Source organism: Bos taurus, chromosome 4, assembly GCF_002263795.3.
Source record: "Bos taurus isolate L1 Dominette 01449 registration number 42190680 breed Hereford chromosome 4, ARS-UCD2.0, whole genome shotgun sequence".
Classification (NCBI taxonomy): Eukaryota; Metazoa; Chordata; class Mammalia; order Artiodactyla; family Bovidae; genus Bos; species Bos taurus.
In genome coordinates, this window is record NC_037331.1 from 37104725 (window position 1) to 37126545 (window position 21821).

The 21821-nt window shown below is 36.8% G+C and overlaps 1 protein-coding gene across 1 annotated transcript in view; it reads left to right on the forward strand.

The window, feature by feature from the left end:
- The window catches only part of SEMA3E (semaphorin 3E), a 273615-nt gene that overhangs the window by 137967 nt on the left and 113827 nt on the right, over positions 1-21821 (forward strand). The window contains exon 2 of the mRNA XM_003585955.6: positions 10842-11002. Within this exon, the coding sequence (XP_003586003.2) occupies positions 10842-11002 (161 nt within the window). The remainder of the gene's footprint in view (positions 1-10841; positions 11003-21821) is intronic.

Consider the following 21821-nt stretch of genomic DNA (forward strand, 5'->3'; position numbering starts at 1 on the left):
AAGATATTATATGATGCCACTTAATATAACTCCTAATCTGTGTGTGAGAAAGGGTTGTGGATTTGGGACTCATCAGTGACTGGAAATAAGTGTTCAAAGAAAAACCAAATGAGTCAAAATAGATTCTACAGGGAGCCTCAAAAATGGAGCTATAGGAAAAGTATAGAGTAAGTGTGAAGGGGATTGAAGTCTGAAGAGGCCAAATGGAAAACATGACCCTGAAGCCAGGGAGAATGGATGAGAAAAAATCTGGATCAACTGTAGTGTCCTTAGGGAGGACAATTTCACAAAGGCCTCTGGCTATAGAACCACTGTCCCTTCCCAACAGTGGCACCTCCACTGTGGGCGAGGCTCCACACTTCTGTCCCACATGGCTCCCAGCTGAACAGCTCTGCCTAGGAGTTTGTTGACACCCAGTTCAGCCTCTGAGAGACTGAGCATGTTCCCTGATTCATAACTTTTTTTTTTTTTTTGGTGAATTGTTAATGCCAAACTGGTTCAAAACACTAAATAATTAAGAATTAGGTTTATTTACTAAAGCAAAAATTTAACACATTAAAAATAACATGGTTGAAGCACACATTTCTACATGAAGAGCCTAGCCTCCTCTATCTTTCAACCAGGATGTCACAAAATATAAAACTTAACAGTTTTAACATTTCTTAAATTCAGATCTTGACTAAAAACTTAAGCTTGTGGAAAAATAGGCAATGGACATAAAGATGACAAAAAGTGAAAGTATTCTAAAATATATGAAAGATGCTTAACTTCACCCATAAGAAAAACGTAAATTTAATTAGTATTTCCACAGTCAGATCTGCAAATATCCTAAATTTTAATGGCATATAATGACATACTGTTCTCTAGGTGACAGGGAATAGTCATTCTCACTTGCAGTGGTAGAATATTAAACTATAATTCCCATGGAGGCACATTGGCAGTATCTGTAAAAACAAACAAACAAAAAAAACTCCACTTCTAAAAATATTTCTTATAAATATATTTTCATGTGTGTGAATTGCCATATATTCATGTATATACATTGTAGTGCTATGTTTCAAATCACTTTTAAAAATTAAAGTATAGTTAATTTACAATGTTGTGTTAGTTTCAGATGTACAGCAAAGTGATTCAGTTAAATATATATATATGTATGTTCTTTTACGTATTCTTTCTAGTATAGGTTTTTATGAGATATTGAAAGTAGTTCCCTGTGCTATATAGTACGTCCCTATCATTTATTTTAAATGTAGTAGTTTGTATCTATTAATCCTGAATTCTTAGTTTATCCCTCCTACCTTTATAGTTTTCCTGGTTTTGAACTCTAAAAAGTATTTTCTAAAAAAAAAAAAATGAACAGACCCTATTTTATCTAGTATGTTAGCTGAAAAAACTTACCTCTGAAATTAATTTATAGAAATAGAATGAAGAATGCCAAAATCTGATTTGTGTTATATAGATTACACTGATTTCTAATGTCCTTCTGACACCCCAGATATAGTACAGTACATAATGCAGAGCATTTCAGCACATACTGAATGTTGCATCAAAATGAATTACAATCTATTATCCCAATCCTAATCAGTTTAAATTGAGAAAAAGAAAAACTTTTACATATTGTGTAAAATTTGATGCCTAGCTTTCTTTCATTTAATCTTTTAGGTCTCTACCTCTGCAGTACACCTTGTTTTGTTACTATCATTCTCACATGCTTATTAAAAAATAATTCTTCAAACCTCCTTTTATTCAAGTTTTGCCCCCTGCTGACAATTACGCACATCAAAAGCAATTGGTATTTTAAAGATAATTCCAGTCATACAATTGCTCTTAAAACCATTGAAGGCCTTTCCATTACACTTAGAATATCACATCCTGGTTATGAGGCCCCAGAGGAATGGCTGAATGGACACACTGCTCGCAGTTCAGGGTCCCTTTGCCCTATAGACTCAGCTTCAGAAGCTATTCACATAGCACTTGCTCCATTGACCTCCAATGAAATAAATTGTAACTCAACATTTAGGAGGCAATCACAATTGTTAAACTGTTGACTTTTAGATGGTAGCACTTTGTATTGTATGATTTTGTTCAATTTGGTGATTTAAATATGAGTACTCACACATATGTACAGTATACGCATGGACAATGATTCTGTGTCATCTTGTCCGCTGGTGATCTTGTGTTCCTGGCGTTCAGAGATCTGTAAGTCAGAATATCGTGTGTAATACTAAATGATGATGAGTTATATAATATAGGAACATAAGGAATCTTAAAATTCTGACACTGTTTTTTTCTTGACTGAGGAAATAAAAGGCTACTAGATGCCTAGGCCATTCATGTGTACTTTTGAACTCTTTTTGCTTTTGCTGGAAGCAGCATATGATTAAAAGTTGGAACACCACAGTGCCTGATTTGGACCTTTGACTTGTTAGAAAGATAGAAATCTAAAAGTTCAGAGGGTAGGTGAAAGGATGACCATAGTCCATTGCTGGAAAGACCAATTAGTAAGCCCTGATTACACTTTAAAAAAGTTAATTGCTTATTTCTTTACAACTCTGTTTCAACATTATTATAAGCCATTAGTGAACATTGATCAGATCTGTCAAAATCATCAAAGCATGTTGTAAGAACGTTTCCTTTGGACTTGTTAAAAAGTTGAAGAGATTTCTAACCATTATTTATACATTTCATTTCCCTTAACAATGCTTACTTTGTGATTCAGCATTTTATTGTTGAATTAGCTTTAAGGCATTGAATAAAAGAATTGATTTGGAAAATAATGAAAAATTTTAAAGTCCTGGATCTCAAAAGTTACTGCTTTGCAGGTGACAGTGGTAGGAGTGTGCATTGAATAAGAAAATGCCCGTCCCTTGGAAATCTATTTTTTTGTTTGAAAACTGAAAAATATATCCTCTCTCCTCCCCCATCTTACACATGGATGTGTGGAATTTAAATATATTTTGACAAAGTGAAGAGAACTGTCTCTATAATATATTGAGGTCAGTGAGTTTTAAAACTGTTTCCCTTGCAGTTTTAAAAGAAGGACCATGAGAGGAAATGACTAAATCCTCTGCGTATATCTTCATTGACAGCTGATAATTAGCAGGCAGCCTAGCAATAATAATTAGTTCCCCCTTGAGAAAATTTCCGGATGAACCCTGAGTTGGTGCATCTCAGTTGTCTTGTTTCTTTGTCCACTGTCTCCCCCAAGTAATTCGTGTTATTTTTAGAGTAGGAAGAACTCAAGATGAGCTCCTTCCTTTTACCCGAGTCAGCACTGTCCATTATTTGCACTGTGTTTTCTGGAGATTACCTGCGATTAGGGTTTCTTTTGTCCTCCTCTTCCTGTATATTTTCTGATTCTTTCATCTAAGCAGCTTGCAGCAGTGCAGAGGGAAAAAGCAGTTAGCCATTGCTTGGTAAATATGCCGTGTCTGTGGACTATAATTTGGTGCTAAAACCACTATTATGACTTAAAATGCTGGCTCTAAAACTAAAAGGAGAAAATATTCTTAAAGAAGGAGGAAAGCTTCCTGCTTAAGGTTTTTGTTTTGTTTCCCTAAGTGTATACCAAAAAAGTATTTAATTCATTTGGAAACTATAGCAAGTGAAGTACAAAGATTTCAGGTTTTTAAACTAAAATATATAAAATTGAGGATGTCACCAATTCATAAAGCAACATGAAAAATTCAATAGTTATTTGAGAGAGTTTTTAAATACAAATGAAAGGTAATTAAAATTAAACTTGATATTAACCTGAGTTTTCTTGTTGTAAATGCTGTTGAATTATTTGAATTATGTCAATTCTAACAACTGAATATTGGGAAAACCTTCCATTTTATTTTATTATGAATAGGAGTCTCTGTAAAAAAATGTATTCAAGTTGAGAAATATTATAATCCCTTAATAGAATAGACTTTTCTGTGTTGTTATTGTTCAGTCCTAAGTTGTGTCTGACTCTTTGTGATCCCATGAACTGCAGCACATCAGGGTTTCCTGTGCTTCACTATCTCCCAGAGCTTGTTCAAACTCATGTCCATTGAGTCAGTGATGCCATCCAACCATCTCATCCTCTGTCGCCACCTTTTCCTCTTGCCCTCAGTCCTTCTCAGCATCAGGTTCTTTTCCAGTGAGTGGGCTCTTCACATCAGGAGGTCAAAGTATTGGAGCTTCAGCTTTAGCATCAATCCTTCTAGTGAATATTCAGTGTTTATTTCCTTGAGAATTGACTGATCTCCTTGCTGTCCAACGGACTCTCAAGAGTCTTCTCCAGCCTCATATTTTGAAAGCATCAATTGTTTGGGGCTCAGCCTTCTTATGGTCCAACTCTCACATCCATACATGACTACTGGAAAAACCATAATTTTGACTGTCTGGACCTTTGTCAGCAAAGTGACGTCTCTGCTTTTTAATACGCTGTCTAGGTTTGTCATAGCTTTCTTTCAAGAAGCAAGAGCCTTAATTTCATGGCTACAGTCACTGTCCATTGTGCTTTTGGAGCTCAAGAAAATAAAGTCTGTCACTGTTTTCATTTTTCCCCCCTCTGTTTGCCATGAAGTGATGGGACCAGATGCCATCATCTTAGTTTTTTTTTTTTTCCCAACATTTTTGAATGTTGTGTTTTAAGCCAGACTTTTCCCTCTCCTCTTTCACCTTCATCAAGACGCTCTTTAGTTCCTCTTTAATTTCTGTCATTAGCGTGGTATGATCTGCAAATCTGAGGTTGTTGGTATTTCTCATGGCAACCTTGATTCCAGCTTGTGAGTCATCCAGCCCAGCATTTTGCATGATGTACTCTGCATGTAAGTTAAATTAGCAGGGTGACAGTATACAGCCTTGATATACTCCTTTTCCAACTTTGAACCATTCCATTGTTCCATGTCCAGTTCTGTTTCTTCTTGTCCTGAAAACAGGTTTCTCAGGAGACAGGTAAGGTAGTCTGGTATTCCCATCTCCTTAAGAATTTTCTGCAGTTTGTTCTTAGTTCCTTCTGTAGGAAGTTTTAGATGTAATGGATTATGGAGTTCTTGTTTATAAGGAACAAACTTTTAACAAATCAAACCACCTTGATGGTGTTTGTCTCTGGGGAACAGAACTGAAGAAGACTAAGCTGTGTGCTGCACAGTGGTGATGGACACCGCATCTACCATGGATAATTAATAGCAAAGCTCTCCAGTCAACTTTCCTTATTTACATTTTGGCACCAGCAATGACCAAATAACCTTAGCTGTGTGCTGTGCTGTGCTTAGTTGCTTAGTCCTGTCTGACTCTTTGTGACCCCATGGATTGTAGCCCACCAGGCTCCTCTGTCCATGGGATTCTCCAGGCTAGAATACTAGTGGGTTTCCATGCCCTCATCCAGGTATCTGTGTTCTGAATCTCTTTAAAACCTGTCTTTTGCATTTGGGAAACAGGAATAGTTATAGGTCCTCCCTCTTACAAGTAAGTGCCACATGATTAAGTGAGATGTTTAGCCAAATATCTAGACAACTGTGATCCAGTCGAATTGAGACATAAAATTAACCATCACATCAGGCAGTGCTCTTAAGCAATTGATCTAGTTTTTCTCTTGTTTTTTAGTGACTTTGGATTTTTTTAGAAGCCTGGGGTCAATTTTGATATTCACTTTAACATTGTGTTGGATATTAGAGAATGACTTACATTTAATAAAATTTATTCCAGACCTCTCATTTTGTTTTTTATTTCCCAATATTTTAATATCCCTAAATATATATTTATTTGTTCAATTGAATATTTGCATGAGTCATCTCAGAGCCTTTTTGGAAAGAGGCAAGTAAAATAATCAAATAAAAGTAGAAAATTAGAGTTAGTATTAAAGCATAAATACGCACAACTTTTAAAAATGTTTGTGTTTAGAATTCCTCTGTGTTAGTCCAAATATATATCTAAAGTACAGACATTTACACATAGTAGATACTTTTGGCCTTCCCTGACTTAGAGCTCAAGATGTTGGAGAGTCCCAGACAGGAAGGAGGATTTGAGTCTCAGAGAGAATTAAGGATCACAATTGGGATTTATCTCTATGGAAGTGGACAATAAAAATATAAACCATTGAACTAATATGTTTTGGTTAGTACCTTGATTCTGAAATTTCTATTGATAAGCCTGAACTTGTTAGGAATCAGTCATCAGCACTATTCTGTTGTATTGGTCAAAGTAGAGAGTTACAGAAGCATTGAATGTCCACCCCTCATATAGGGAACATGTTTAAAGAAAACTACAGTCTATTTATTAGATCTTATATTAAAAAAAAATAACTTAGGAACTATCCCAAGAAGTGTCTTTATAAGTGAAATGAAATTTCTTAACTTACTGCCTAAGGCATGTACATCATATTCAATTTTATGTATCCAGACATATCTTGGCAGCACTTTTTCCTGAGGCAATATGAATGAATCAGAATAAATTAGATCAAAAATTCCTGATAACCTGAAAGTATTTCCTGACCCTATAATATTTTAAACATATGAAAAGTCATAAATTAATGTTTTAACTACTTCCCTTTGGGCAAGTTTAAATACGGGTCATGAGCTATTTAGAATTTTTCATTGATCACTCCATTTTTGAAGATGTCAAAAATATAGATTCAGCACTATACTTTGAAAGACTAAAAATATCTGTCTTTGGATTTGTATATTTTTAACAATGTCTTATCACCTCCATTTTAGAAATGCAATTTAGGCAAATAATAATTTAGAGGACAGAAGGGTGATTAACATGTGAGGAAACCAGTCTAAAGAGGTTAAGTGGTTATTCAAGGTTCCTCAGGTAATTAATGGCAAAGTCAAGACCAGAACCTGGCTCCTCAGCTTCTCAGCCTACAGGACTTTCATAATGGCATATACATCTGTTTTACGTTAATTCTCTCTTTCTCTCTCTCTCTTTTTTTTGGAGGGGGTTTTTTTTTTTTTTCATTGTAATAGTGTATGTAGGATAGTTTTCTCTTTCCCATTTATTCCCTGGGCACCTGAGTTTCTTCATAAGTCACTTAAAGGATGATAGTAATTCAAACTGTTACACTGTTGTTCTTTACTGTGGTGGAAAAAAAATCAATAACTATAAAGGCCATGAACAAGGAACTTGTGAAAATTTTGTAGTTGTTGGAATTTTTCCCTTTGCATTTCCCAAACTACACATCAACAGAAACATGAGTTCATCTTTGTTATCTCATGGGATAGACTTGGTCATATAGATGGAGGATGGGTCCAAATAAAATCTGATATATTAAAAGAAAATAAGACTGGTGGATCTACATTCAGTTCAGTTCAGTTGCTCAGTTGTGTCTGACTCTTTGCGACCCCATGGACTGCAGCACGCCAGACTTCCCTGTCCATCACCAACTCCTGGAGCTTACTCAAACTCATGTCCATTGAGTTGGTGAAGCCATCAGTATTCACTGTTGGATATCACAATTGTATATCACTATTGGATCAGTAGTTAGTCTCTTATTATTATTGATTAAAAAATAGGAACTACCACCTTTACGCTATAAAAATTAGATATAATAAGTACTGCAGATGTTGGCAAGTCATAAAAACAAGTACAAGTTTTGATGTCTATATCTCTAGGTATATATGGAGGTAATGAGGCTGTAATGACTTCATTGGGAAAAAGCAAGGGCATTCCATCCTTACTGGAATTCACTTAACAGAGGGCCTCCTTTACTGGTGAGGCTGCCTCTCTTTCCAATTCATACTTTCAAAATTTGCAATGAGTACTCAACTGTGGCAATCTTTGGGGTAGGTTCCTCATGTTTGTTTCCTTTCATGACTTTCTCTCAGTTTCCAGCCAACTAAGTCTCCTAAACTCTGTACCTTACTGTTCTTGGTAAGTTTGTAGTTTGTAGAGATCTGTTAATTCTACTTAGCATATACCCATTCTTTGATCAGTTAAATATGTTCAGATAATGATTTCACCATGCTTAACACTTGAAGAATTTTAGAAATATATCAGAATAACTGGGGAGTTTTTTCTGCAAAATAGTTTCCTGATCAGACCGGATGTAACACCTTAAGTGATTACATATAAAGACAAGATATAATGGCAGTGGAGAACTTTGATTTATATTTTTGGTATGGTATTGAATTCCTAAAAAGTGCATCTCTTTCTGTGAATGCCTAGTAAGAAAGGAAAAGAATGTGATTCTACCTTGACAAAATTACGAAATAGGAAAAATTTGTCTTCCAGAATTCAAGAACCCTTAAATCTCTCAAATTCCTATTTTCATCCTCCCTAAATAAAGTACCTTATTATTTCCATCTCTCCCTAAAAAGTTTAAGTTCTTTATTTAGATGAATTGTCAAATGATTCAATATCACCAAGTTTTACCTTTATAAATGATACTTTGATGCTAGCAATATTGCTTGTTTTAAACTAAAGATTTAAGGTTAGCCCTATCCCATGAAATGCTGGAGATCAGTACTTTCAGAGTAGAGAAATAGAAGTTAATACATTCTTAATAGAGGGGAAAAATACTTCATTTCTCTTTTCTCAGAAATAGTGTAAGAGTGGACAAAATAATGTAGATCTGTCATATTTCATATTGCTATCTGGATTTGAGTGTTTTGGTTACCAGTATTTAACCTTCTCTGTCAGTTGCATTAGGAACAGATTTTTGGGAAATGAAGTTATCTGTTAACTTGTCAATATTTCCAAGCAGACTTCTTGGGAATTTTCAGCCTTCAGGGTTTTTCATATTGGAGTCATATTCTTTCTCACCCTCAAAGTCTCTCACATATCATTTAACAACCATAAGTAATAAACTGCCATATGCAGTGAAATAGCTTCAACAAACAAACAATACCATAGATTTGCCAGATTCTGACTTTCTGAAGTAAGTTCAGTCCAGTTCAGTTGCTCAGTTGTGTCTGACCCATTGTGACCCTAGGAACCGCAGCACACCAGGCCTCCCTGTCCATCACCGACTCCCAGAGTTCACCCAAACTCATGTCCATTGAGTCAGTGATGACATCCAACTATCTCATCCTCTGTCATCCCCTTCTCCTCCTTCCCTCAATCTTTCCCAGCATCAGGATCTTTTCAAATGAGTCAGCTCTTCACATCAGGTGGCCAAAGCATTGGAGTTTCAGCTACAACATCAGTCCTTCCAATGAACAACCAGGACTGATCTCCTTTAGGAGGGACTGGTTGGATCTCCTTGTAGTCCCAGAGACTCTCAAGAGTCTTCTGCAACACCACAGTGCAAAAGCAGCAATTCTTCAGCGCTTACCTTTCTTTATAGTCCAACTCTCACATCCATACATGACTACTGGAAAAACCATAGCCTTGACTAGACGGACCTTTGTGGACAATGTTTCTGCTTTTTAATATGCTGTCTAAGTTGGTCATAACTTTCCTTCCAAGGAGTAAGTGTCTTTTAATTTCATGGCTGCAATCACTATCTGCAGTGATTTTGGAGCCCCAAAAAATGAAGTCAGCCACTGTTTCCACTGTTTCCCCATCTATTTGCCATGAAGTGATGGCACCAGATGCCATGTCCTTAGTTTTCTGAATGTGGAGCTTTCAGCCAACTTTTTCACTCCCCTCTTTCACTTTCATCAATAGGCTCTTTAGTCCTTTTGAAGTAAGAGTAGTACATAAACAGTAGCCTAAATCACAGTTTTAGACAGTAGATCCCTGTCAGTTTTAACAGTTATTCCCTCTGTAGTGAATACTACCATGTTTTACTTTATTGCATTCACAGTCCTGATAGTTTCCAGACTTGGGTGATTTGATTCTGGACATGACTTTCAAAACCAGTTTCAAGTAGAAACATTTTTTCTGAATTGGTGTTCATCTGGAATTAAATGGACTTGTTTTGGGGATATTTATTTTAGAATTGGGATTTTTATTATACATAGAGAAGTAAATATAAAAGTCATAGTGGGGCTGGTGCATTGGGATGACCCAGAGGGATGGTATGGGGAAGGAGGAGGGAGGAGGGTTCAGGATGGGGAACACATGTATACCTGTGGCGGATTCATTTCAATATTTGGCAAAACTAATACAATATTGTAAAGTTTAAAAATAAAATAAAATTTAAAAAAATAGCTCAACTGGAAAAAAAAAGTCATAGTGGAATGACTTTTCTATGTGTGCTTTACACTAAAGTTTGTGAAAAATAATTCCATATTTAAAAGCATAGGCTATTGAAGTTGCTCAGTCGTGTCCAACTCTTTGCGACCCCATGGACTGTAGCCTATCAGGCTCCTCCATCCATGGAATTTTCCAGGCAAGAGTGCTGGAGTGGATTGCCATTTCCTTCTCCAGGGGATCTTCCTGACCCAGGAATCGAACCCGGGTCTCCCTCATTGCAGACACTTTACCATCTGAGCCACCAGGGAAGCCCTACTTTTCATATTAAGTTGTGTCAAAATTTTTCCATTCATAAACTTAAAAAAGATTTTAATTTGTGCACATTGTAACTTATTTCCATTATACTCTGTTTTTAAATGCTGAACAATTTTTTTTTGTTTTTAAAATTATAGTAGAACTATAATGTTGTATGAGTCTGTTTACAACATATTGATTTGATATCAAGTCATATCAAGAAATGACTATCCCTATAAGTTAATTAATATCCATCCCTTTACATGGTTAGAATATATACTATTTTAGCATCTTTCAAACACACAACCAAGTATTGACAGTGTATTATATATTTTTAATCTTTCTGAACAATAAATGTTATCATTTGTATTTATGATAAAATGAATGAATGTTAACTGCACAGTATAAATACATGTGAAAATAGAGCCATGAAAAATTGTTACAAAGGTATTTGTATTTTCTGTATTTAGAGTACATTTTGTTTTGCATTTCAGAGCTCTTGGATCTAAACAGAACATCAGTCTTTCATAGCCGTTTTGGATTTCTTAATCTCCAGACAATGCTACTGGATGAATATCAAGAGAGACTCTTCGTGGGAGGCAAGGATCTTGTATATTCCCTCAGCTTAGAACACATCAGCAGTGGCTATAGAGAGGTATGAAAGAGTAAACTATATTTCAGGAGAGAAAGAAAAGGAGTAAGGGAGAAATCTTAAATGGGTGTTACTTGGATTAGATTTTTCATTGTCTTGACCACATGAACATTCTGAGTGATAATATTATTGAAAGAAATCAAATACACATTAAAAATAAAATCATTTTGAGAAGATTTATAAATAATGCAGAATAAACTTTTCTAGCACACCACTGATCCCCAAATCCCCAGAAGACTTCTGATTGATGCATTGAAACTTTCTCTTGCCTAGCGGCCCTTGTACCACACCCACTCTCCTGACACCTAGGTTTGTATATTCTGATTTAAAGTCCCTTTGGGCTTTATTACTCCAAAAATCCTAGCCTGAAGAAATATGGATGTGTGAACTCTGTGTAGCTGACTCATGTATTTCTATTGGTAAGATCACTAATTCAGATGGATGCTCTTTAAACCTAAAGGATTAAAATATATTAAAACAGGCAAGCATTCAACTATTTTGAGAAGGTTAACTATAAGAAGAAAAATGGTTCTTATAATCTGTGCTTGTAGAGTTGAATTAATATGTTTCCAGAACTATATCAACCTTACATAAAACATTCAGATATATGTAGACTATAGCATTTTTTGGCATAAAGGTATATATTACATAATACATTTTCTTTATAATTTACTTGTATATTTTTATGTTTGTCAAAATGAACAATGTCCATATTTTTTAAAGTCATTTTAAAAAAATTATAAAAAGCAGAACACCTTCATCCCATCCAATTCCTAATCTCTAGAGAAAATAATTTAAAACTCTCGTATTTTCTGGTTCTTATCTCCATGTGTTGAAGTGACATTTGTGTACTGTTCTTTCTTGATATCACTATGCTATGCTATGCTATGCCAAGTCACTTCAGTCGTGTCTGACTCTGTGAGACCCCATAGATGGCAGCCCACCAGGCTCCCCCGTCCCTGGGATTCTCCAGGCAAGAACACCGGAGTGGGTTGCCATTTCCTTCTCCAATACAGGAAAGTGAAAAGTGAAAGTGAAGTCGCTCAGCCGTGTCCAAATCTTAGCGACCCCATGGACTGCAGCCCACCAGGCTCCTCGGTCCATGGGATTTTCCAGGCAAGAGTACTGCAGTGGGGTGCCATTACCTTCTCCGTGATATCTCTAGTTTTAGACAATATCTGTTGACTTTCTGTAAATGAAGATGAAGATTTTTGCTTCCTTTTCTTGCAGTGACGTAGCTAAAATATCTGCACAATTTCAGCAGCAACCCCTACTCATCTGCCCTGTCATCTTCCTATTATAGCTGTACCACAATTTTTAGCTAAGTCTTAACTATATACATTATTATAATTAGGAAAATAGATCACACTTCTTCCCCCTCCCCCGATTAAATGTTTTCTCTTTTTTTTTATTTGCTTGGATTATTGTTTAATCACTAACTCATGTCCGATTATTTTGTGACTCCATGGACTGTAGCCCACCAGGCTCCTCTGTCCATGAAATTTCCCAGGCAAGAATACTGGAGCGAGTTGCCATTTCCTTCTCCAGGGGATCTTCCTGACGCAGGGATCGAATTCAGGTCTCCTGCACTGGCAGGCGGATTCTTTACCATTGAGCCACCAGGGAAGCCCAATATCTGTTCCATAAAATAATAAATAATGTAAATATCTTAGACGACATAATAGTTAAATAAATACCTAGAACTCACCGACCAACTCAAGAATGACATTATCACCATCCCCACTGCTTGTAGTTGCCTTTCGTTTCCTCCCTCTTTTCCTCCTGTGTCTCCTGCTACCTAGAAGCCATCACTCTGATGGATTTTTTGGTTTATTTATTTATTAATTTTAAATTTTAAAGAATTATTGTATCATAATGAGTGTTTCCCTATTACATTGTATTGTTTAGAGTTACTTGTTTTAAGCTATGTAAAAATGATACACAATTGTTTATTGTAGCCTACTGCTTTTTTGTTTTGTTTTAGTATTAGTTATTAGATTCAGTTGTGTTACTTGTGACTGTGCCTCCTTTGTTGTAGGGGTATGAAGATTGAATGAGGAACACAAGTTAGATTTTTAGTTTTTTTCCATATTGTATATTTAAGCAGCATATTGTTTTTGCATAACTTTTCCCATCTTTTAATTTACTGAGGTGTAATTTACAAATACAATTTGTAATTTACAAATACAGTTCCTGCTGATGGTGACTGTAGCCATGAAATTAAAGCAGACTTGCTCCTTGGAAGGAAAGCTATGACAAACCTAGACAGTATATTAAAAAGCAAAGAAAATCCTGGCTTTGCATTTGTAGTTGGGATTCTCTGGTGGCTCAGAGGGTAAAGTGTCTGCCTGCAATGCAGGGGATCTGGGTTCGATCCCTGGGTCAGGAAGATCCCCTGGAGAAGCAAATGGCAACCCACTCCAGTCCTCTTGCCTGGAAAATCCCATGGACAGAGAAGCTTGGTAGACTACAGTCCATGGGATCGACAAAGAGTCGGACATGACTGAGCGACTTCACTTCACTTCACTTGCATTTGTAGTACTCGGCAAATTCCTTAATCCCTTTATTCTTCTGCTTTGTCATTTGTTAAAGGGGACAAATATTAGGGTATTCCCTGAATATTAGGGTATTCACTGAAAAAAATCCGCACGTTAAGTGGACCTTCACAGTTTGAACCCATGTTGTTCAAGGATCAACTATAACAATCAGAACTTGTACTATTATATACACATTAGACTGATTTTTCCTGTGCAATTTTGAAATAGGTAAGAACTTACCATTTACTGGGCTTCCCTGGTATCTCAGAAGGTAAAGAGTCTGCTTGCAATGCAGGTATACCCAGGTTTGATCCCTGGGTCAGAAAGATCCCCTGGAGAAAGCAATGGCTACCTACTCCAGTATTCTTATCTGGGAAATCCCATGGACAGAGGAGCCTGGTGGGCTATAGTCTATCGGGTCACAAAGAGTTGGACAGGACTGAGTGACTTTCATTACCATTTAATAAATTTACTGTTAGTTTTTTAGATACTGACTTTGCTTTATAAATTAATTCATTCATAGCATTTCCCAGACTATGTAATGATACTTTCACCCGGAAATTCTATTCCCTTGTATCTATGTCACATTCATAAAAGACCCTTGACCTTCACTCAAAAATGGAAGAGTCAATCCTGGTGATAACACTATAAAATTTCTACCCTTATTATTCCATTTGTTTTATTTCATGAAAGCCTCCTACCTGCCAGAAAAAAATTTCTTCTGCAGATTACTCTCTTGAAAAGTCTCTAAAATCCACAGATAACACGATACTTAGATTAAACTCTGATTTCATCAGGAACTTCCTAGAAATTTATTTAAACCTTTTTTTTTTCTTTGCACTTTTGTCTAAAGTCTTTTGGTGCAAAATGTTTTGGACTGAGCTAGAGGAAATCATTATTCAGGTGAAAATATTAAAGTATCTTGAGATTCTGATCATTATGTGACAATAGCAGAACGAGAAGGCAGTGGCACCCCACTCCAGTACTCTTGCCTGGAGAATCCCATGGATGGAGGAGCCTGGTAGGCTGTGGTCCATGGGGTCGCGAAGAGTCTGACATGACTGAGCGACTTTGCTTTCACTTTTCACTTTCACGCATTGGAGAAGGAAATGGCAACCCACTCCAGTGTTCTTGCCTGGAGAATCCCAGGGATGGTGGAGCCTGGTGGGCTGCTGTCTGTGGGGTCACACAGAGTCGGACACGACTGAAGTGACTTAGCAGCAGCAGCAGTATAGATAGAAGACTTGGAAAGAGAAAAACATGAGGAGGATATGGCAACACACTCAGTTCTTGCCTGGAGAATCTCATGAACAGAGGAATGTGGTGGGCTGCAGTCCATGGCGTCACAAAGAGTCAGATATAACTGAAGCGACTGAGCATTTTATAAGACAATTAATTGAGTTATTAATTGCCTTGAACAGTGCCAGAAAATATGTAGTGTTATCCAAATATTTGCTATCATGGTTATTATCTAAATAAGACACAGAATTAGCACATGATTCTTGTGTGCTTCCATTTCTAAGTGAGGTAAAAGAGTCCTACATATTAAAGACTATTCAACTAAGTTCTACAAATAGTCATGGAAATATGAATTACGCAGAAATGAATAAAACAGTCCCTACCCTAAAATATTTCTAGTGCAATGGAGAAGATACATACACATCTGTCATAGATAGCACAATTTGAAGAGAACTATAATAAAGGCCCAAATAAAATACTAAGAAAATATGCATAAACTGAGAGTTGGGGTTTCCTGGAGGAGATATAATTTAAAAGTGGACTTTGAATAGTAGTTGGGATTTTGATTCACACAGTTTGGTAGTGAGGAGAGGGAAGAAGCTGAGAAATTTTAGAGCAATTTGAAATAATGATTTGGCTGAAGTAGATAGGTGAGGTGGGGGCATGTGGGTGGGAACCGGGGAGAGTGATAGTTAAGGAAGGAAATATGGTTTAGACCAGATCCTGAAGAACATTGACTGCTGAGCTGTTGAAACTTAAGCAATGCAGGAGCCAGTGGGAGAGTCTGAGTATTACGTTATGTCTCAGTATAACATAATGAGAATGATAGTTTAGGGTGATTGCTTTAGCAGCAGCATGTTGGGTAAATGGAAAAAAGAGGAAAATAAGGCCATGAGGCCAGTAAGTAACAATTAGAACTTAAAACCAAGTTCATTTCTCTAAGAAGCCTAAGCTATTTGTACTACACCATAGAATCGAGAACCAGAATGCTACTTAGTGTGAACTGCGTCTCCCAAATCGGTCTTCAGCTTACCATTCAGATCGGATCAGATCAGATCAGTCACTCAGTCGTGTCCGACTCTTTGCGACCCCATGAACCGCAGCACACCAGGCCTCCGTGTCCATTACCAACTCCCGGAGTTCACCCAGACTCACGTCCATCGAGTCAGTGATGCCATCCAGCCATCTCATCCTCTGTCGTCCCCTTCTCCTCCTGCCCCCAATCCCTCCAGCATCAGAGTCTTTTCCAATGAGTCAACTCTTCGCATGAGGTGACCAAAGTACTGGAGTTTCAGCTTTAGCATCATTCCTTCCAAAGAAATCCCAGGGCTGATCTCCTTCAGAATGGACTGGTTGGATCTCCTTGCAGTCTAAGGGACTCTCAAGAGTCTTCTCTAACACCACAGCTCAAAAGCATCAATTCTTCAGTGCTCAGCCTTCTTCACAGTCCAACTCTCACATCCATACATGACCACAGGAAAAACCATAGCCTTGACTAGATGGGCCTTTGTTGGCCTTTTGTTGTCAGGGGTTTCTTTCCTCATGGTTCTTACTGCCTTTGCATCACTAGTGTTTCCTTTGCTGCGAAGTCACTTCAGTCGTGTCCGACTCTGTGTGACCCCATAGACGGCAGCCCACCAGGCTCCCCCGTCCCTGGGATTCTCCAGGCAAGACCACTGGACTGCATTGCCATTTCCTTCTCCAATGAATGAAAGTGAAGTCACTCAGTTATGTCCGACTCCTAGCGACCCCATGGACTGCAGCCCACCAGGTTCCTCCGTCCATGGGATTTTCTAGGCAAGAGTACTGGAGTGGGTTGCCATTGCCTTCTCCAGTGTTTCCTTTAGTGATGGTTAATAGACTAGTGAAACAGTTGTTGGTGACAGAAGCGGAGGAAAACCAATGACAAGATCAAGGAACTGTTTCCCCTTTGTTAATTTATGGCAAAGTTGAGAGTCCAAGGAGGCTCTGGTATTCAAAGACAGCACAGGGACTAGCTTGTCTGTTCTGTTGATATAGCCTCTTGCAATCTGTGCACATTTGAGAATTACCAAGTCTTCCTGAAAAATAAAGTTATTCTTGGGGACATAGCAATACTATATAGTTTGACATATAAAATTTTTTTTCATTTCATTTTCTTTTCTTTTTTCATTTCATAAAGAAATCAAAAGTGGAAATGTTGATTTATTTAAGCTGTATTTTATAGGACTTCATGTGCTGTGCTTAGTTGCTCCTTCGTGTCCCACTCTTTGAGACCCCATGGACTGTAGCCCACCAGGCTCCTCTGTCCATGGGGATTCTCTAGAGAAGAATGGAATGGATTGCCATGCCCTCCTCCAGGGGATCTTCCCAACCCAGGGATTGAACCCAGGTCTCCCGCATTACAGGCAGATTCTTTACCATCTGAGGCACCAGGGAGGACTTCATCGGATATTCCATATTTAGTAATAAATTTTTGCTTTAACTTTTACCCATGGCTTTTCTGTTTCTAAATTTCACCTTTTTTTTTCTTCTAAAAGTATTCTTACCACTATTATTTAAAGCTAAAGTTGCACTACTTAATTTGGATATCTATAAATAAAGTTTAGTCACTTCTATTTGTAAAAATATTTATACTTTTCTCACTCAAGTTTATTGAATGAAAGGTGAAAAAAATTCTTCCATTTTAGAACTTCATTTTTTTTAAGTGTGAGAAAGGCATTAGAATATAATTTGCGTATAAAATGGCAAATGGTGTTTCACATTAATGATAGCAATTTAGTAGATTTCATCCATTAAAAAGGCCATTTGTTGTTCAGTCACTAAATTATGTCTAATTCTTTGTGACCCCGTGGATGGCAGCACACCAGGCTCCTCTATCCTCTGCTATCTCCCGGAGCTTGCTCAAATTCATGTCCATTGGGTCAGTGATGCTATCTAACCATCTCATGCTCTGCTGCCCCCTTCTCCTTTTGGCTTCAATCTCTCCCAACATCAGAGTTTTACCAGGCCAGAAATGTTTGTGTTATAATAATAGTGTTCTAATTCAAAAGCTTTTGATTATCAACATTTCAAGAACAAATTTCATCTGTAATGCAGAAGATTATAATTCTGGTTATAAAGTATTTGAATAATGACAGTCATTATAACTAATTATAAAAGGATAAACAGTAAGAGGGAAGTGTGACAGGTTAAAACTACCATTTATAAACCATTAAGTCTCTTTTAATGTGTTATATTCAAAACATATTTTCTTGATTTTAATGACCTTTGTAGGACCTTTAATTAAAATATGTGTTGATGGGCACTGGTACTATATATAGATGTAAAATATAGAAATAAAAACTAAAATATAAACAATATTTTTCATTAGAATAATAGAATTAGGAAGAGATTATTAGACAAAGTTATAATAGTGTCTTAGTCACTTAAATATATTCCAAGGGAGATTTACATTTACTATATCATTTTATTTAATCTTTTTCAATAAAAAAAGGAAATAATGTTTTTTAGACAGTTAAATTATTACTTTTTTGTTCATTTGTTTTTGCTCTCCAAAATCTCTGAGTGTTCTAACATCATGTAACAATAGAATAGTTAAATTCTTAATCCTGGTATAATTAGGAGGTTCAATAGGGAGTCCAGAAAAGAATACTTTGTAATTGAATTTTTATTTTATTTTTCCCGTTTGAGCTATACAAGAATAGTAAATGGCCTGTTAAAATGCATTAGAACAATTAAATTATATAGTAGGAATATTGTGATGAAATCATGTGTATTTAACCTTTTGCTTTTTGTACCTTTCTTGGTGCAGAGAATTTGGAAATGTCATTACACCCTGTTGTTTAACTGCCTTTAAAAATGCTTTATGCAGAACAGATAGCTTAATTTTATGACTTTTTGTTGATGCTATACTTTGGAGCAGAACCAAAAGGCATCCTAACTGCCAAAACAAATGAAGAAAATCATTTCCCTTACTGTCTTGGCAGAACATCTGTACATAATGGCTTTAAAATAACTTCTGATTTCCAGTGAGATCATTCTCTTGTCTTTTCTCACCTGAGTGGACATTTGAATACAGTCCTGAGCCTGTTAAATTGTGTTAAAAAAAAACAAACCAAAGGAAACTAAAGTATAAACAACAATAAAAGCAAAACTCAAGTATATTATTCCTTAGGGGAGTTCCGATGTGTTGGACTTCAGTGGTTAAGTGTTCATAACTTAATCTTCTACTTCTTTCCCTTTGTGAACCCAGAGTGATCTGGTTAAGACCATTTTCTCTGCCCTCGGAAATCCTGCCAGTCTTTCACACTCACTAAATTCTGTAGGATTTCCTCCCTGATTAAACTGAAAAGTGCTGCTTGTCTCATTTACTTGACACTGATTGTAGCCTTTTCATGTCAGTGAATCTCTCTCTCAAACTGTATTGTAGGATCCTTTAGTGAATTAACTTTTTGAAGAATGTGATAAAGAAATGTTGACTGACACAAATCTGTCAGTAGCCAATGAATAAGCAGTGATGGCATTAAAGACCCTGTGTCAGGTAGGCATTTTAGGGCTACAGAAGTTAGTCACTGCCTTGCCCTCTGTAACTTACAGCCTAATGAGAGAGCTAAAATTGAACACATACTGTGAAATCATAGGAAGAAAAAGTAAGAAAAACAATTCAGAGCATTAAAGGAGGGACAAATGCCATCTTGTAAAATATGTAAATTTTTACTTGCCATCATGTAAAAGTTATCTGGGAACATCATTGAAGATGTGCCTGAAGTAATGATTTCATTATTGGCATCCCACTCCAGTACTCTTGCCTGGAAAATCCCATGGACAGAGGAGCCTGGTGGGCTGCAGTCCATGGGGTCGCTAAGAGTCGGACACGACTGAGCGACTTCACTTTCTCTTTTCACTTTCATGCATTGGAGAAGGAAATGGCAACCCACTCCAATGTTCTTGCCTGGAGAATCCCAGGGACGGGGGAGCCTGGTGGGCTGCCGTCTGTGGGGTCGCACAGAGTTGGACACAACTGAAGCGACTTAGCAGCAGCAGAGCAGTCGTCATGATTGGGTTTGCTGCTAGAAATAACACATTCTGGCAATCCTAGAAGAACCATGTATTGTCTTCACCACCAAGGAATATATTATTTTTTGTTTGTGTCAAGAACTGTGAATTTTACCTTGCTTTTAGACAAGTCAACCTGTCATAGTTTCATTGATGCTGGCAAAAGACAGGAGGCACCTGGCCTAGTCACTCCCAGTACCGCAGACTGTATGAGCCTCATGTTTCCATCAGTTGTCTTTTCCTCCTCAAGTCCCACAGAGCCAAGCAGCCTAAGGAGATGTTGTACACACAGTGAATATATCTTGCACCCAATTTACCAACTTCCAGCTCAGAATACTCTCAGCCTTAAAAGGAGTCTTCTAGCAAACCTGTCCAGCCTTTGCCCAGAGGGAGACATTATCTTTATTATCCTGATCAAGAAAAAAATCTATTTGCCCTGGAGGGAGGATCTATCTCTATCTTCCAAGGCTGTTTGAAAAGATAGCTGAAAACAAAATTAGTCAACAAAATATAGGAATCCTCTAGAGAATTGCCACCCACCCAAAACAATGTGTTCAAATAGTCCCAGAAATAATCCACATAAAACCAATGATTGAGGAGAATGAGGTAGTAAATTGAGGTTATTCTCTTGTCTGTTTCAACATTGAAAAGCTGAACTTTGGTATTTTTCCCAAAGAATTGGTTATCAAACACTTTGAAATTGTAGAAATATAGTTTAAATAAGTCTCATTTTATATAATGATGAAAAGTAAATAAAAAGTGGTGTAAATATTATAAGAAGAAAAGCCTTGCTTCTTGTAAATTAAAGATCTTAAGAATGTTAATCATTATGATTGACGGGTGAGATATTCTCTGATTTACTCATATTAATAAGAAAATTATCTTTCCAGTGATGAGTAATCCTAAAATTAATTTGTATTTTGAGCTTGTGTTTACACATGTACACACATACATTCTAGCATATCCTTTTGAATGATTTATGCATCCATAGTAAAACTATAATTCCAAAACCAAATTGAATCTCAAATTAGAATATATTTTAGAAGTCATCTGAGAAAACCTATCACTCAGTGTCTGAATTTTTTCCAAAAAAGGATCAATAAAGTTTATAAATTGAACAGTTTCACTTCCAGCATCCTTATTCTGTAATGGTGTTAAGGACCCTCTTCAGGCTGATGCAAGGCTGCAATTGAACCTTTGTTGTTACGTTAATGTGATATTGTTCCTGAAGCATATATGCTCCATCGACAGGTCTATGATATAATGAAGAGCACTGATTCTAGGCTTTTCTGTGTGTGCTTTTGGCTTTTAACTGGCTTTCTTTGGTATCACTACTTGTTCTTTGTCTTTCTTTTTTATGTTGCAACATAACCAAAAGTGCTCATGTGTTTCTGTTTGTTGTTGTTCAGTCACTAAGTTGTGTCCAACTCTTTGCGACCCCATGGACTGCAGCACGCCAGGCCTCCCTGTCCTTCATTATCTCTTGGGGTTTGCTCAAATTCATGTCCATTGTGTTGGTGATTGCCATCTAAACTTGTCATCTTCCACCCGCCCCCCTTCTCCTCCTGCCCTCAGTCTTTCCCAGCTTCAGGGTTTTTTTCAATGAGTCAGCTCTTTGCATCAGGTGGCCAAAATATTTAAAAGTTTATATACTGCACTGTGAAAGCAAATGACCACATGATGCTGAATATTGTTTGTAAGAAACTTAGGGGGCCTGATACAGTAATAACAATATCAAGGTAATATTGTATTCCTATAGTTGAAACCATGTAGTGCTTTACTCTTATGATAATAAATTTAATCATAATAAGATCATCATAATTCAATGCTACTGTCACCACTTTTATAAGTCCCCAATATCTCTCATGTATTAAGGCCTATTTGGCTCCATAATATCTGAGTTAAGTGATAAACCTCTTGATCTTCTCAAAGAAAGAAATAGAAGCAAAAAAAAAACCAAAATAAACTATAAAGTATTGACTTACAGAAAAAATGAAATGGGTTTTCAG